We start from the raw sequence: 16,468 nt of genomic DNA on the forward strand, positions 1-16,468 counted from the left end.
GAGAATGTATAGTTGCCACAGAGACTGGTATACGTGAACACGGGTAAACCAAAGGACGGGAGAGGGAACTTGTCCTCTGAATTTTGCAAGGAATCTGAAATTCATAGGTTAGAGACGCGGCTGGGGCGGGGATGAAGCCTGAGGACTCCCGGCCGAGCCCCCCGGGGCCCGCTTCCCAGAAGTGCTTCGGGGACCTGCCGGGGCCGGGACCCTGCGGAGGGCGGGGGTGGCCGCGCTGCCCCGCCGGGCCAGCTCCGCTCCGCGGGGCAACGCTCCGCGGGGGCGCGGTGGCTGCGCGGGCGGCCCCGCACCGCGCTCGCCCCTCCGCGCTGGGGAGCGCTTCTACAGCCAGCAGCGGAACGAGCCACATTTCCATATACATATAGCAATCCATATAGACAAATGCAGCCCAGCCTGCTGGCACACGGGCTGTGTGAGGCTGCTGCTTAAAGGGGAGGAGGGGGGGAGGAATTAAAATCAGGCACGAAGCGGTTTTAAAAATAGCGTCCGGGTGGCTGGGCGGTGCGGCGCGGCGCGGCACGGCACCGCACGGCACGGCACGGCGCGCAGCCCCACGGCGGGCGGCGTGGGGCGGGAGCGCGGCTCCCGGGGCGCCGGGGGCGGCCCGGCTCAGCCCAGCCCCAGCCCAGCCCGGCCCGGGGAGTTCCTCGGCTGCCTTGTAAGGAGCGCGGCCGCCACAGGGCCCGGCGCCCTCCCCCGCTCCCCGCCCCGACTTTCCCCCGCTGCCGGCAGGGAAGGCAGGAGCCGGCAGCGATCTGCCCGTCTCCAACTCTCTCCCCTTCTTTCCTCCTCGCCCTTCAGGAGCCCCCACCCCGCCTGCCTCTCTCTCTCTCCTCCTCCTCCACCTCCTCCTCCTCTTTCTGCTCTGCAATCGGGAATAAATCAGGGAAGGACGCACACGCACACGCACACACACAGAGTGAGCGGAGATCTGTTACAAAAGTAGCCCTGATGGCGGCGGATCAGATGAAGCCGGAGCTGCTGCTAGAGTAGCAGAGAGTAGAGTATCTCTCTCTCTCTTCTCTATTTCTCCTCTTCCCCCTCTCCACCCACAGATCTCCATCGTTTCTCCTCCTCCTTCCCACCCTCGGCCGCGCTCCCGCTTCTCCGCACATCTCTGGGCTGCGCCTCCTGCGAGGGGGCGGGGGGGGAGCGGAGGAGGCTTTAAAAAACAACAGCCCCCCCACACCACCACACACACAATAATTGAATTTATTATTATTGCCGTCTCGCCGACTTGGGGAAGGGGGATCGATCTTCGATCAGGAAGATGGCTGCTGGCTGGCTGCTAGTCTTTAGCCTGACACTTTTCCAGTCCCTGGTGATGAACCACTCCTCGGAGGGACCTTTTCCTTCTGCCACCACGTAAGTCCCCGCGGGGCCCGGGGCGGGGGGCAAGCCGGGGCCGGGGTGCACCTCTGCGCCGGGGAGAGCGCGGCTCCGGCGAAAATACGAAGGGAAATAAAGTAAGTCCGGGCGGAAAGTGGCGGCGAGGCAAAATTGCAGGGTTTCGGCTGCTTTGGCTTGGGCAAGAGTCACGGTAGCAGAGGGTCCCTCCGGGGCGGTGGCCGGGAGGAGGGGAGCGTGCCCCGGTCACGGCCGGCGGCTGTACTTTTGAGGGAAAGGCTTCGCCTCCCAGCCCCGCTCCGGAGCCGATCCCAGCTCTAAATATAACCCCCGGCAGTTCGGCCGTGCTGACAGGAAAGTTTCGAGTTACACAGAGCCCGCCCCCTCCTCCCACAAAGGTTATTTCAGCCTGGCTGGAGTTTTAACGCTATTTTTAAAAGCCTAAAACTTTCGCAATTGTATTAAAATTCCACGCAAAGGACAGATTTTCTCGCCTTTCTGCGGCAGGCATGGGAAACAGGCAGGCGAGCACCGCTTCGAGTTGTGAGCCTGTGCTCGGGCTCGCTCCTCCCTGGACGCGTTCCAGTGCACACCACGACTATTTTGACAGTTGCAGGGTTTGTTTGCTGCCCGCGGTTGCTGGTGGGGTGTCGTGTGTGCGCACGCGTGTGCCACACCGGAGGGGTTTTGGCACGCTTAAAGCAACACAACTAAAGAACTGTTTTCTTCAGCGTTGGCCTTCCAAATCGTTACTTCTCAAAAATCACCTTTGCGAGAGCTGGTGGATGCTCTCGGTGCAAGCAGCTTTGTGTTTTGCGTGGCCGTAAGATGGAAATCTTTAAAGCACTGCGTACTTATTAGCATGAAAGTGCTGCCCAGAGCAGTGCAAAGATCACATTATGAAAGCATGCAATAAAAGAAAGGCAAAAATAAGCCAATACATCATATTTGAGATTCGCCTACAGATTGAAAAAAAAACCCCACAACAAAACACTATGGACTAATGACCGTGTGTTCTTCCTTTTTCTTCTCCCTTCCTCACCTTATTATTTTTATATTCTTTTTTTTAGAAGCACTTACCTTAGTCCCTGAATCTGGGTTAAAGCTACCAGTAGGTAACTTTTAAGTGGATGACTCACTTTAATGCATTTTACATAAGAAAACCAGTGCTAATGGGAGTCTTCCCTATTGTTTAACGCTGGGTAGAATTTATTGCCCTCGATCATCCTGTGCAGAAGGATGAGTTTACAGCTATTACCAGCGATGCATTTTCACCAATTAGTACTGCTGGTAGGTTGTTATAATTGGATTCAGTTCTGAGTATCGGTTCCATTATGAAAGACTCAAAGGGATGCTCGCACTGTTAAATGAAAGAAAGGACAAAGATAAGTATAAAATAACCACTTAATATCTTCTAAGTTGAATAAATATAGCCTTTCATTAAAGGGAAGATTATCTTTTAAAATATTCTCGTGTTGCAGTTTATAATGATGTGCCATGTATAAGCAAGAGTGACAAAATATAAAGCCAGGGCTTTTTAAGTCACTGCTTTCTTGTGTTTGAGCTCCTGTATATGCTGTTTCTTATTGAGCTGATAAGGTTATCATACACAACTAATTACAATTTATCTTCTGCATAGATTTCTCTAGTTTAAAAAAAGAAAGAAATATGGAACCTAGAAATTAAAATAATACCATGTAAAAAGAATATTGTATATTTTCAAATAGAAGTCTAGATCACTTTTTAGCATAACATTACGTAATATTTCCTTAAAACTGTTTTTGTCCCTCTGTCCATGTTTGCTAATTCCCTTCAGAATTTACCTTTACTGCCAGTCATGATAATAGAAATTGTCAATAGGGAAACATATTATATAATATAACTTTAATTATAACTATACCTATGATTAAGCAATTCAGAGTATGATGTTAGTCAATAACATTTCCATGTTCTCCACAATCTACTTGCTGTTGGCTTTCTTTTTTCGCATTATTATTCCATTGAAATATTGTAGAAACAATCTATAGCTCCTGTCCATCCTTCATAGTAATGTTTCCCCTTTGAAATTAAATCAAAGTGGAAATAAGGCTTAGTTCATTTAGAAGACAGCACAACAGGTTGATGCAGGGAGAGCTGCTTTGCAAAAAGTAAAGATGTAGCAGGTGAAAGAGAAAACAATTTTTGGATTCCTTTTTAAGACGTGACAGCGGTGTTTTGTTTCCCACTATAGATTACAAATGGGGAAGAACAGAGAGAAGTGACGCACATGCCCGTCATGTGAAAGATTTTGTATTTTAAGAGTATTAAAAATAGGAAAAAAACACAGGGAAAGAGAATAAAGGAAAAAAGGATATTAATAATTGAAGAACTGAAGGTTTGCTGATAGTACGTTGTTAGCTACCTGCTTTCTCCCCATTATTTTCAGTCTCTTTTTCTCTTAGTTAAAAAGTTGGTCTGAGGAAGCAGTATTTCCCAGCTGTTGTATGAAATGTGCATATTCAGGGCTATATAGTTCATGATTTCATCAACAACTCATTATTGTACACTCACTTTTCCTTCAGTCATCTGTTTCTTCTGTATCAGTAAATATTTTAACATGTGCTTTTACTAAAACATTCAGAAGTCCTTATCACCAATACAGTAGTATACAAGTATGAAACATTTTTAGCAAAAAATGCTGAAGGTTTAAGCAATACCTGTTTCATAGAATCTCAGTCATTTGATTAATTTTACTTCTCTGACAAGGCAAAAAAGCTCTGATACATTTACCCAGCGATGTATAGAGAATTTCAAGTGAAGGGTAGTGCTGTATGAAATGGGACCCTTAATTTTTCATTGAAAATCTGAGCAGCTGGTATAATCGCATTTGTTGCTTCCTGTGTTGGAATATTTCACCGCAAATATTGAAGACTTTTCTTTAATGAACTATTTAAGTATAGTGGTAATTATGTCTTAATGTTCAGCTGTAAGGCTTAGCTACTGATCGATACATATTAGGTTTCATTAAAATGTATCATTTTCATTGTATCATGTATTAGTGATCTATTATATGTTGTATTAGGGATCTATTACATGCTCTTACTTTTAACATAGCAACTCCAAATACTTCAATTATACACACAGCATAGCAGATATTTTGCACTTATATAAGAATATTGTTGCATATAGTACTCCTGTCACTATAACCACGCTACTGCTAACACAGTACGCAAAGCACTTCTTTCTTTGTAGCCATATATATTTATTTATCATCCACATCTATACAGACTTGAGAAAAAAATACTATTAAGTAAAGGTAGTTTGTATGTTTCCTGATAAAGGTAGCATAGGACTCACTTTATTTCAGTTCTTTTATCTATACTGCATCAAAACAGATAGTCTTGAGTTTAAAAATATGTTGTAATTCTTAAGTATACTTTTGATACAGTGTGTCTTAGCAGTGCTGATATTTTTACTGATAATGACTAATTTATGATATAAAGATGTACCTACTGCTTTCTGCTGATAAGCCTGTGTGTACTGGTTAAAAAAGAAAAAACAACCAACAAAACAAAATGTATTTTAATTTTGATAAACCTACAGATGACGCCTTTCAACATCAATGGGACTCCTTCTGTAATTACATCATTCTGGATATAGCTTAATGTCTATTTTTATTTTAGTTTCTCTAATTTTCCTCCCCCACTAATTTTCTCTCTTTCCTTTATCTTTTATCCTTTTTTACTCCTCAGTCACCTGTTCTGTATGTAGAGATTAAATTATACGTTATACTCAAGACAGATCTGCTACTTAGATAAGTTGGTGTAAAACACCTGAGGATAAAAATAATGTACCTATGAACACACATACATATATATGTATGCAGGCAGGAAATTTTTAGAAAAGAAGTTGTGTATTCCCATTTTTTATTTGCATGAATCATCCTTACTGTTTCGGTGTCATTAGGACAAGTCAGGGAAGTCTATATGAGTCATATGAATTAGGGTTTGCACAACTGGGACATTCGTATTTTTGGTTTCTGCACATGGACCTAACGAGTGTAGGTCTTGCTGAGAATGTAGCTGGGCTTGGTACACAGCGTCGCTTTCTATATAAAATCAGTGACCTAATGTAGATAAAGGTATTTATGATGTGTTCTTTTCATCTGTTTCTACTGTCAGATTTAGGGATTTTGACACCTCTCATATACCTATAATCTCATTTTTAGCATAAAATCTGTGATAGAAGAATGCCAATTTTATTGCTGATGTTAATTAGAAAAGACAGCTGCATCAATGGATTGTAAAATGTCAGGCTCTTCATTTGAAAATTGTATTTTCCAATCTGTTTAAAAATCTTCATTATTAAGAAAAAAACAATCTACTGAAGTGTACCTTCATATCAGTGAATTGGAAAGAAAGTCAAAAGATGTAATCTACTTAGAACCAGAGAAGTGCAATATCACCTCTTAGTGTTTTCTCAGCAGCGCATGTCTGAATACTGAGCATTACACAAGATGTACAAATCCACCAATATTTTAAAAGGTATCGCTCCAACCCATTCTTCTAGTAGAAACGTACTTAAAGATAAGTGCGAAACAGCTTGTTGATTGGTGTTGGTTTCTTTCTGTGAGTGTCTTTGTACATGTGGTGGTGATAAATGCAAATTATTTGGATCCACAAAGCGTTTTCCTCTTTTACATATCTTATGATGTAAATTGTGAATGGGTATTTTTTTCTATTCTGTTTTTCTTCTTTTCTTTCCCTATTAAACATTTATGCTGGGGCCTCAAAATTAACAAATTCTATAGATTGACATTTTATTAAGTATGAAAATTCAGCTGAGAATGTCAAAATAGATACCGATTATAGGAGACGAAATTTCATTGAAATAAATCAGCATTGTAGAGGTTCTTGCCATCTTTCATTTTGCAGTGATGCTATTTTCAGAACTGCATTGCTCATACCCTGCAAAATGATTTTATCCAAGAATTCAGCTGCTAGAAAGAGAGCTGGAGCTTGGCAGCACATTAGTCTGAAATGTATTCATTGTTAAATAGAAGGCCTGTTGTACAGATCTTAAAAATATTTATCTAGCAGAGCATTTTAAATTGATGGAAGCACGGTCAAATTATTATTACTTTAATCTTTTGTAACAAAGAAACAAAATAGACTATAGTTGCCCACTGATAACTGTGATCTGACATGCTTATGCCTTTATTCTTCCCTTCTGCGAGAATCCTTTACCCAAGGTAGTGTTATCTTCTAGACCAATGTTTGACTTAAACCTCGGCGAGACAGGGGTTGCAGTTCAGGAGCATTTTAGTAGCGTAAGAGAAAAATGACTCATTCTCTCTGTTGTTGAACATAGTAGAAGCAGAATTGGGCCCCAGACTGTTTTGTACTTCTTTGCAGCCATACAGGAGCTTTTGATCGCTGTATGCTTGGGATGCATATTGTGCTTAGAGTGCTTATAAGACCTTAGTGACAAAAGCTGATATTATGGTCTACAGAAAATGTTGTTTTCTAGTGCCTTGTTAAAGTATCTGCTTTAACAGAAGAAAAGATTTACCAGAACATAACACTGGAATAAAACTGTTGGGCCATAGCTATAATTTGGTAAAGCCAGATGCCATACTTTATTTATGTCTTTTATGAATGCTGAATCAGACTTCTTGAAAGATGAAATGACAGCTCAGTGTCCTTGGTGTCCAGGTAAAACGTATCTAGCACCTTGAAAATACACAGAACTTAAGTACAAAATAATAACTGCATTTCTGTCCCCACCCCTGGGCAGCGCGTGTGTGTTGTGTCTTAGATCACTCTTAGCCCATTCCTGCATCAGCTTTTTCATTCCATCTACAGCTGCTGCAAGACAGGTATCAATGAATGCTTAAATGATTTGCATTTGAGACTGCAGCTCTGAATTATTTCTCTTGTTGCATCTATTAAATAGCCTGATCCCACTCAACTTTTCTCAAACGTATTTTAGGTAATGTTCTGTTCTGTAGTATCGGACCAAAAGCTGGGGTTTGCATCAATTGTGCCATTGCTTACTATAGCCAATTGGTCATTGCTATTACAGAGTGTTGCGATTCTTCTTTCCTTCCTAATTTCCAATAGTAAAAGAGAACTGGAATCAATATTGTTTGCAGGATATGATTTTTATGTCAAGCACTACTGTGTAATGCACACAGTAGTGATGCAGGAGTGGCTCACGTTTAAGGTGCGAATATGTAACACTGACAGTGAAATCAGTTTCAACTGAATTTATACTTCAGTGATGTTCGTGGGTTGGGTATTCTCAATTTAGGGTCAGACTATGCTGCTGAAAGTAAAAAGTTCTGTTGATATTCTCAGGAAAAAAATTCAGCGTAAGAGTGAAGATTTTCAAAATATGCCTCAGCACTTTTTAATAGCTAAAAATTAATGGCATATGCCTGCAGCTATTCAGCTCAAGAGTGATTTGTCTTTTCCTTCTCCAGTGCTTTCCAAACTATTTTTTGACCTACTCTGCTTCTAAGCAAACTCAACGTTTCACACCTTCCTTCCTCCCAGACTTAGTAAGTTTTCAGGGTGAAATGTAAAATATACTCCCTCTTTCACAAGCACACTGTGACAATAGATGGCTCACTGTTTGGTAATGTTACACTAATGTTGTTAGGGAAAGGACCACGGTTTTTCGCTTATGTCCCTCCTTACAACACCTTTCGCTGCACGCCAACAGCAAACCGATGACAAAGAGCCGAATTTCTGTTCCTTGTATAATTTTTGCTATTTATTTACAAAGATTCTAACAAGTTTATGAAAAAGATTGACATTATTTTGCATCAACAAATCAGCAAGCTTTTGCAGTTAATTACAGTAATTCAAAATCAGACTTTTTTTAAAATCTGAGGCAGGCCTAAAATACCCATAGAATATGAATGTGAAGTTATAATAATGCTGACTATTATAAAAAATGTTTTATTGGATTTTTCACCCTCTTTTTAAATTACATTCTCACTCTCTCTCATTTGAGAGTTGGTCAGGACAAGAACTATAGTCTGACTTTGTAACAGATTTTCTACATAGTGATTTAAGCATTTTTCATTTTTTGAAATTTCCTCTGTTTCTCCAGAGCCATGAATGTTGAGTCAGGAATGCAGAAAGGAGAGGATTTTTTTAAAGAATGTGTCCTATGGCTTATATGGGCTAAGAAAAATTTTTTGCACAACAATCCTTATCTTTAACATGGAGGTATATATTGGATCAGTGGTCCTTTTTTCAGCCCTCATGCATATAAGCTTTGGTTGAAGTCTATGAGGAAAGACTCTCAAATTTATCCATTATAATAAATTCCGATTCACTTTTGACCCGATTGGTGAAGTAAATAAGAACACGAAGGAGTCGCTGAGTCCACAATCTAGTTTTTGTAGCAAACAGATGATAACTTATGTTAATTTTTATGTAAAGGAGAAAGGCTAAACTTGGTTCATCTAAACAACTTTCTAACTCAAGTGCTCCTGTTTCCTCTGTGCAACTCCCCACTAGACTGATCAAAAAGCTTAAAACGTTCCCCAGCGATATAATCTCTGTCTCCCTTATCTTTACTGGGATTTTTATTATATTTTGCTAAGCATGGACTAAATCTTCTTTCAAGTAGGCATAAAAATAAAGTTATATAAGTTCTCTGGGTAAGGGTGGCAGGACTAAGGCCTAAATCAAGGCATGCCATTTTTCTCAATTGTCACTTTTAATGTCGTGCTGCATTTTTCTTTCTGCACTAACGTAGTCTTAAACAAACTGGTAAAAGGGAAGTTTTCTTCATTCCTGGAATGAGTAGAAATTTGCCACACTTGGCTTGTATTGACTCTTGATTAGAAATTGAAACCTTTTCCATAGGAGGAAACTGAGTCACAGGGGCTGTTCTGTCAAAGATTATGAAGTGAAACATTTTGCACTCTGAGCTGGAAGAATCGTGTTTATCGATACCGCAGGAAGGAGGAGAGTAATGAAAGAGAGATGACTAGAAGTATGAATTACAATGTTAGGGCTTTTACTGTTCCTTCCCCCACTCTTACAGGTGAATAACTCACTCTGGCACAAGTAGATCCGATATCCCATTAGACTAGTCAAAATGTTGAGGGATAAGTTCAACAGTCCATTAAAAGGCAAGTTTTGATTTATGATATTCTGATGTGGACTAGTGGGAAAAAAGGTTTATCTTGTAAACGGCTGAACGAACCCTCACAGTAAGCATTTTCCCCCAGTGTGGATTTCAATAGTCTATTTGGTAGAGGTCTTGTGGATCCTAAATACAGCCCTATACTTGGAGGCAATACTCTTTGCTTGGGCAGTGCTCTGCCCTATGAGATATGTTAATACTCTGGTTTGTGAGTTTAATCCAGAAATGTAGTGGTTTCACATGCAGATGTTAATGCAGATGTTGCTTTTTTACAGTACATGGCTGATTTCTTTTAGTAGATTGAATTCGAATAAAATATAATACATAGTATACCATCCTTCGGTAAGTATTTAGAATACTTCCTGCAGAAATTATTGAAGGTCCATATTTTCCGTTAGCCTCATATGTAATTTTATTCTTTTTATATATGGATGTCACAAGTCTGTTAGATTTTTTTCCAAAGACAGGTTGAAGTGAAGAGACATACATGTAGGAATGCATGGCAAGAAAAGATGGAAATTGAGTGAAGTGGGCAATGAGCTTTCTCGTACCATCATCTTCTGTGGAAAGTTATCCTTCATTAGGATGGATGCAGCTCTGTGTGTATTTCCTAATGGAGCAAGTATTTCTTGATCTGAAACTTCTCTCATAAATGAATTCAGTGACACCAATTTTGGGGAAAAAAAATTGTGTATATCTTGGCTGAGCTCTTTATCCTTATATGTTTCTCTCTATTACTATCTGCCTCCCTTTATCTGCTGTGCATTATTTCTTAAATTTTGTACCTTAGTTTTCCACACTAATTTCTCTCAGTAAAGTAGGGAACTGCAGTATCTTACCATTTAGTCAGGCAAGGGTTTATTGTCAAGATTAATTTGTTAGCTGATGCCTCTAAAGCCCACTGTAGTTGAAAAGTGTTGTTAAGCTGTTAAGCCTTGTTTATTAAGATGTGTGTTTGCTATATTCCCACCTTACCTCAGAAACTTGCATGACCAAACCTTTCCTGGATAGATAATACCTCTGGTTTACCTGGTTCTCAATTTTTTTTTTTTTTTTAAATAGAATCTTTGTAGAAAAGGTACCATCATATCTGCTTCTTTTGGAAACTTGAGTTCTGGGGAGTTAGAAGAAGTTAATCCCCATGATCTGTACTTCTTGGATGTACACAGATTGTAAAACATAAGCTTAACGGCATTTTTAGAAACTAACAGGAGTCAGCAAAAATCTGCAGACAGTATCGTGAAAGGAAGCCAACATATCTGATTCATGCCAGTGCTGCGTGCTAGTTGCACTCCTTTGCCACATTGCAAATCGTTGTTCTCACTGTTGAAATCACTTGGAGCTGTAGATGCCCGGTTTATCTGAAATTTGTACTGTGAATATTTTGTACTTTCTAATTAAAACAGAGGCAATATGTGCGTACAATACTAGCCAAGAGCTCATGACACTTGAGTTCATTAACCTGATCTGCTACCCGCTTCTTTTGCAGCACTGGCTACTGCTGGTTCTATTCCTTCTGTTCCCATTTCTAAAATGGGAATGACAGCCTGATTGTCATCCTGCTTGAATAAATATGTTGCATATTGCAAGGTGTCCTGCTTCTGTAAGAAAGATGGTCATAAAAGTACATAATTAGTGCTATTTAGGTGGTCCGGCATCAACTTATTTCCATTTATGGACTAGTAGCATGCCTAAGATGATCATTAGCAATCACTAATTACCTGATAATCACCAAGGATGTTAAGATTTCAAGCAGGAGTAACATAGTTTTCATTGCAATTATTTTGGCTTGCCCCAAACAGTGACAACAGAAGTGTAGTCCTTAGCAATTTTTTTTGCTATTTACCAAGCCACTTTTCTTGCCTTAGCATCTTCTTGGATTAGACCTTTATCTCTTGTGAATATATTTTAGATTATGTGGGTAGATATATAAGCTGGGAGAGGCTCACTAATATGTGCAGGAACATGTCTTAAGGAGATTTCACTATACTATGCACATGGTGAAAAGCTTGGTGGTGACTGAAAACAGAATCTGGTCCTTACAGTCATTTTTGACTGATTAGAAATACCTGAAGGATTAATTGGTTTGTTGCATGACTAAGAGTATGTCTCAGGATATACTCTAAATGTCTTTGGAAATGATTAGGTACCCAATTTCATCCTTCTTTGCACCAGTGTAATTTCAGCAAAATGAGTAGCAGTCCTGTATCATTTAAATCCTGAGTGCAAGGATGAATCCACATAAAATAATTTCTGATTAAACACATACAGGTTTCATCGCAACGGAATGAGTCATCACTGTCAAGGCCTGATTGTAAAAATTATATAAAATAAAATGTAATACATGATCGTATTAGGCTATACAGAGGGGAATAGTAAGATATCACAAAGAAACCATGCGTGATATCAGATGTGGTCATTTGTCTTCCTTTTAAATGATAAGCTCAGACACCACTTCATTGTCCGTGCCCCACTGAGCAAGTGTCCATGTAAAAAAGAACTTCTCAGTGTGCCGGAAGGCATTGAAAAATGTTCCCCAAGATTAGGAACAAACACAATTTTATATAAGTATGGAATTGTAAGGAAGAAATACTTCCCTTTTCAAAATACTGCAATGTCTAGTAATGTGCAGGATAACTGTAAGTGGCTTTCACAAATTTACTTTTCTGTGGTTTTTTTTTTTTTTGCTTAAGCAATTAGTTCTAGAGCTCAGCACTGCAATTTGGAATGGTAGGAATGATAGAAGTCATTTATTTTAACCCCTCATTATGCACAACCGAATAATTTGTTCACGTTCTGGTATGAAATCTTGATTTTTCAGGTAATTAGGTTTAAAATCAGCAAGAAATTTACAGACAAACTTTATATTTTTTTCTAGTGAAGGTGGGTTTACTCTGACAGATGATGTTGGTACTTTACGGGGACATGAAGTGAAATTCTGATGTGATAGCTGCTTTGCTATTAGAAGCATTTGGCCAGTATCTTTAATTATCTGCTACGTAAATGTTCCTAGTATAGATACACTCTCCCAGTCTGCAAAATTAGGATTAAAAGCACCTACCACTTCATTGCATAAATGGTGAGAGATACAATTAACAAATGCCTGTAAAGAATATTGTGGTGGATGTCTAGAACAATACTTTGCTTGCAGATATTTTGCTGAGAGTGATTTTCCTTTCATAACTCCATTTATTCATAGAATAAAATACTTTTATGGCCTGCAAGGTAGTGTTGCACAAAAACGCTCAGTTATTCTTACAGATATCCATACTTCTACAAACACTTTATGTGTTCAGTAGTGATGCTTTCAGCTTTGCAAGCACAGGTTAAACATCAGCGATTAAATATTTTGTTCCACATATCTAATTACCTGGAGCTCTATTTATTTTTAGTGAATAGTATTCTACTCTACATTTGTCCCATTACTCTCCGTGGGAATAATCTGTTTATAGAATAAAGTGCTGATCAGTCTTTAAAAAAGATCTAAGTTAAAAGTAAGTTATCTGATTATAAAGCTAAACACTTGAAAACTAGGAAATGCAAGATATTGAAACTGCCTTATGGCCTTAAATTGTTTTCCTTATACATCTTCATTGTGATCCCGTTGTTGGTTACAAAATCAACCATTATTTTTTCTGCTGGAAACACGTGTCATTGAGGATATGTAGATATACAAGGGCAGAATTATGCTTACATGTTGTTACATATTAAAATGCAGATGAATTCTTATTTTGGTTGTTTGACTTTACAGCTTTTATGATTTTGACTTAATAAGAGGTTTTTTCTTTAGCTAATTATTCAAAATGAAACTCCAATGTAAGGCTAACATGACGAGTGGATTTTGTACGTAACTTTGGTAAAGCTGCAAAGGACATACCTTGTCTCTGGCAATGAAAACCTAGTAATAACTTCCACGACATGGAGAGATTGCAGAAGCATCTGCCTCTGAGAATTGAAAGTCAGGTATTAGCCAAAAGTTATTCTTTGAACCCAAAAGCTATGGTAAAAGTATCGTGCGCAAAGAGATGTTTTTGAGGTAGCGTTTGGATGTTTCCTATTGCTAAGGCATTGTTTCACTGCAGAAAGAGGAATCGCTGGCTGATCCTGTGTCTTTTATGCTGTGCAATTTCAATAATTGGTACAGACCTTCACTGGGCAGGAATTATTTCCTAGCTGGGATTTTTCCTGAAAATTAACAAACAGGAAATGTCAGCAGCATACCAGAGAAATACCGACTGTGCTAGTTACCTGTGTGGCTAGGAAACTCATGCTTCTTGTGTGTCTAGCTCTGTATTTAATCTTGTGGTGATTTTGGGAGCAACCATATCCAAATTTAAGAGATTTCGCCAATACCTGAAATTTTACATTTCTGGTGTATCAGATCAAAATTTCATCTACTGACACTTGACGTGTATTTGGATAGAACTTATTCAAGGCTCTCTTAATGGCCAAATAGATAACCTGCAAACCGGGGATCATCTGCAAAAGGACTCGTTCAAAGACTGCTTAAAATAAAGTAGTTCTTCATTACAGAATCACAGAATCGTATAGGTTGGAAAAGACCTTTAAGATCATTGAGTCCAACCATAAACCTAACACTACCAAGACCACCACTACACCATGTCCCTAAGCACCTCATCCAAACGTCTTTTAAATACCTCCAGGGATGGTGACTCAACCCCTTCCCTGGGCAGCCTGTTCCAATGCTTGACAACCCTTTCAGTGAAGTAAAATTTCCTAATATCCAGTCTAAACCTCCCCTGGCGCAACTTGAGGCCATTTCCTCTTGTCCTATCACTTGTTACCTGGGAGAAGAGACCGACCCCCACCTACCTACAATGAAACCTCCATACAATATCTGCAAAGTAATAAAATAAACCTGGTTGTTTTTTAAAAAAAACTTGCAGTGTTGGAAGTGTGTTTTAGTCCAAAGTCCTTAAACAAATATACGATAGGCAAATATAGGCTGTATGAGGTACACAGTTTTGTTTATTGTTGTGAAATGGAGCTTCTAATTCAACAGTAATTTAGATAGATTCCGGTTTGTGGTTTGTTACTATGTGATTTGACACAGACACACACCCTCCATGCAACACTTCTTTCACCTGGGAAAATTGGATAATGAACTAATGAAGGTTTTCTTGCCTGATAACGCTGTCTATTTTCAGAATGCAGCAATTACACAATCTTTTTAGCACTCAATGTCTATCTAAACAAAATCAATGCAAAAATAAGGGCTATTTACAGTGAAGTATTGTTATTTTACATTGCTTGTGTAGTTCTCTGAGAGTCTGAAATGATACTGAAATGATATGGTAAAAAATATTCTCAGGAGCTTTAAAACCAGCAGTTTAATGGCCACCTGATTTTTCTCTCAACTGAAGTAAGTCACCACTATTTGTCTGCCTCCATACCAATGTACCACCTTACCATTGCTACGCTTACTTTTTTTAGAAGAAAAGCTCATTCTACCTTACCATTGCTACGCTTACTTTTTTTAGAAGAAAAGCTCATTCTATGCATCTCAAATCTAGACATCATTTGAATTCGCATGGTTTCAAAGTTGTAAGTTAGGGCTGGATTAAAGCTTCCAAGCTATTTATTTACAAAAATAAACCAGGAGTTTCAGGGGCTGTTTTTTCTATTCTTAGCCAGTTTTCTCTTTCATCTTTGAATTCTTCAAAAGGGCATAAAGAATTATTTGGACAATGCTTTCAAAATGTAATACGCTGTGTAAGTGCTGATTTTTACTATTACATATCAGAGCGGAATAAAAGTCTGAATACAAGTTGCTATTAGAATTATGGTAAAGATGCGTGTCTATTCAGGCTATCAGCTGCTTCGCAGCCTTTAACCTACAAATTAAGGTAAGGAAAATTCAGATTAAATATACACAATGCCTTGATAGTACAACTAGGTAGCTTGTGCATTCATTCTCTAAAAGGTTTTGTGGTGCTTCTGAACTGTTAAGCTTCTAAATTTGTACTGAAGAGAAATATGAAAGAGCAAAAGCTCTCTCCTGTATTACTTGGGAGCTGAGCAGTACTTATTCCATTGCTTAACTGTTTTCTTTGCAACTGTTATATTATTAAAAAAGAAAAAAAACCCCAAACCCTTTTCATTTTTAAGTTCACTTAGAAGGTAGAAGTGTGGAATGGTGTCATAATATGATTCTCAATAAAACGTAGACTTTGACTTTCAGATTTTTGGGTGAAGTACTGCATTAGCTAGTTCATCTGAAGGAATTATCACTAAGTGACTCTGATACAACATATTCCCTGGAGACATTCAAGGTCAGGTTGGTCGGGGCTCTGAGCAACCTGATCTGGTTGAAGATGTCCCTGCTCACTGCAGGGGGGTTGGACTAGGTGACCTTTAAAGGACCCTTCCAACCCAAACTATTCTATGGTTCTATGGTTCAATGATTCTATGATTCTGAATTTTCTTACTTGATTTTCAAAGTCTTCTTTCAGTAGAAGATTTGTGGATAGTTTTAAAGGCTGCTATATATGACATCTTTGTTGCCAACCTACTCCAAAGTACTGTGATGATGACTTATGTCCACTTTTGTCTTAGGTCAGATCTTTTAATGAAATTAAGCTTGGCCTTTTCTGTTATCATGCTATGGGCAAAATAATTCTAAAGCTGCATGGAAATGGTCTGTCATCCCTGATTTTTGTCTGGTGGTAAAAGAATTTCAAAAAGTCATAGCAATTATGTACAGAAAGGAGTCTATTGCATCATTTATTCTCTCTCTGATGCATTCCTGAATATAATTTTTAATATGGCTGAATTTATTGTATACAATTCAATTTAACTTCTGTGAATGATGCAGTATCTCAGACCAGGTGACTGAGCGTTTCTCTATATAGACCTTAAACAGCAGCAGTGCATGCATCATATACGTATACATATTAGCATAGTACTTGGAAGCTCCAATCAAGAAACAAACCCC

At 39.1% G+C, this 16,468-nt stretch overlaps 1 protein-coding gene across 6 annotated transcripts in view; it reads left to right on the plus strand.

The window, feature by feature from the left end:
• The first annotated feature begins 531 nt into the window (after positions 1-531).
• Positions 532-16,468, plus strand: part of CACNA2D1 (calcium voltage-gated channel auxiliary subunit alpha2delta 1) — a 434,905-nt gene continuing 418,968 nt past the window's right edge. For 3 of the 6 annotated variants that reach the window (XM_075489919.1, XM_075489999.1, XM_075490084.1), the window contains exon 1: positions 532-1,386. In XM_075489919.1, the coding sequence (XP_075346034.1) occupies positions 1,292-1,386 (95 nt within the window). In that variant the 5' untranslated portion in view covers positions 532-1,291. The remainder of the gene's footprint in view (positions 1,387-16,468) is intronic. The other 3 variants (XM_075490157.1, XM_075490229.1, XM_075490299.1) reach the window with 3 other exon arrangements.

This window comes from Mycteria americana, chromosome 1 (assembly GCF_035582795.1).
Source record: "Mycteria americana isolate JAX WOST 10 ecotype Jacksonville Zoo and Gardens chromosome 1, USCA_MyAme_1.0, whole genome shotgun sequence".
Taxonomy (NCBI): domain Eukaryota; kingdom Metazoa; phylum Chordata; class Aves; order Ciconiiformes; family Ciconiidae; genus Mycteria; species Mycteria americana.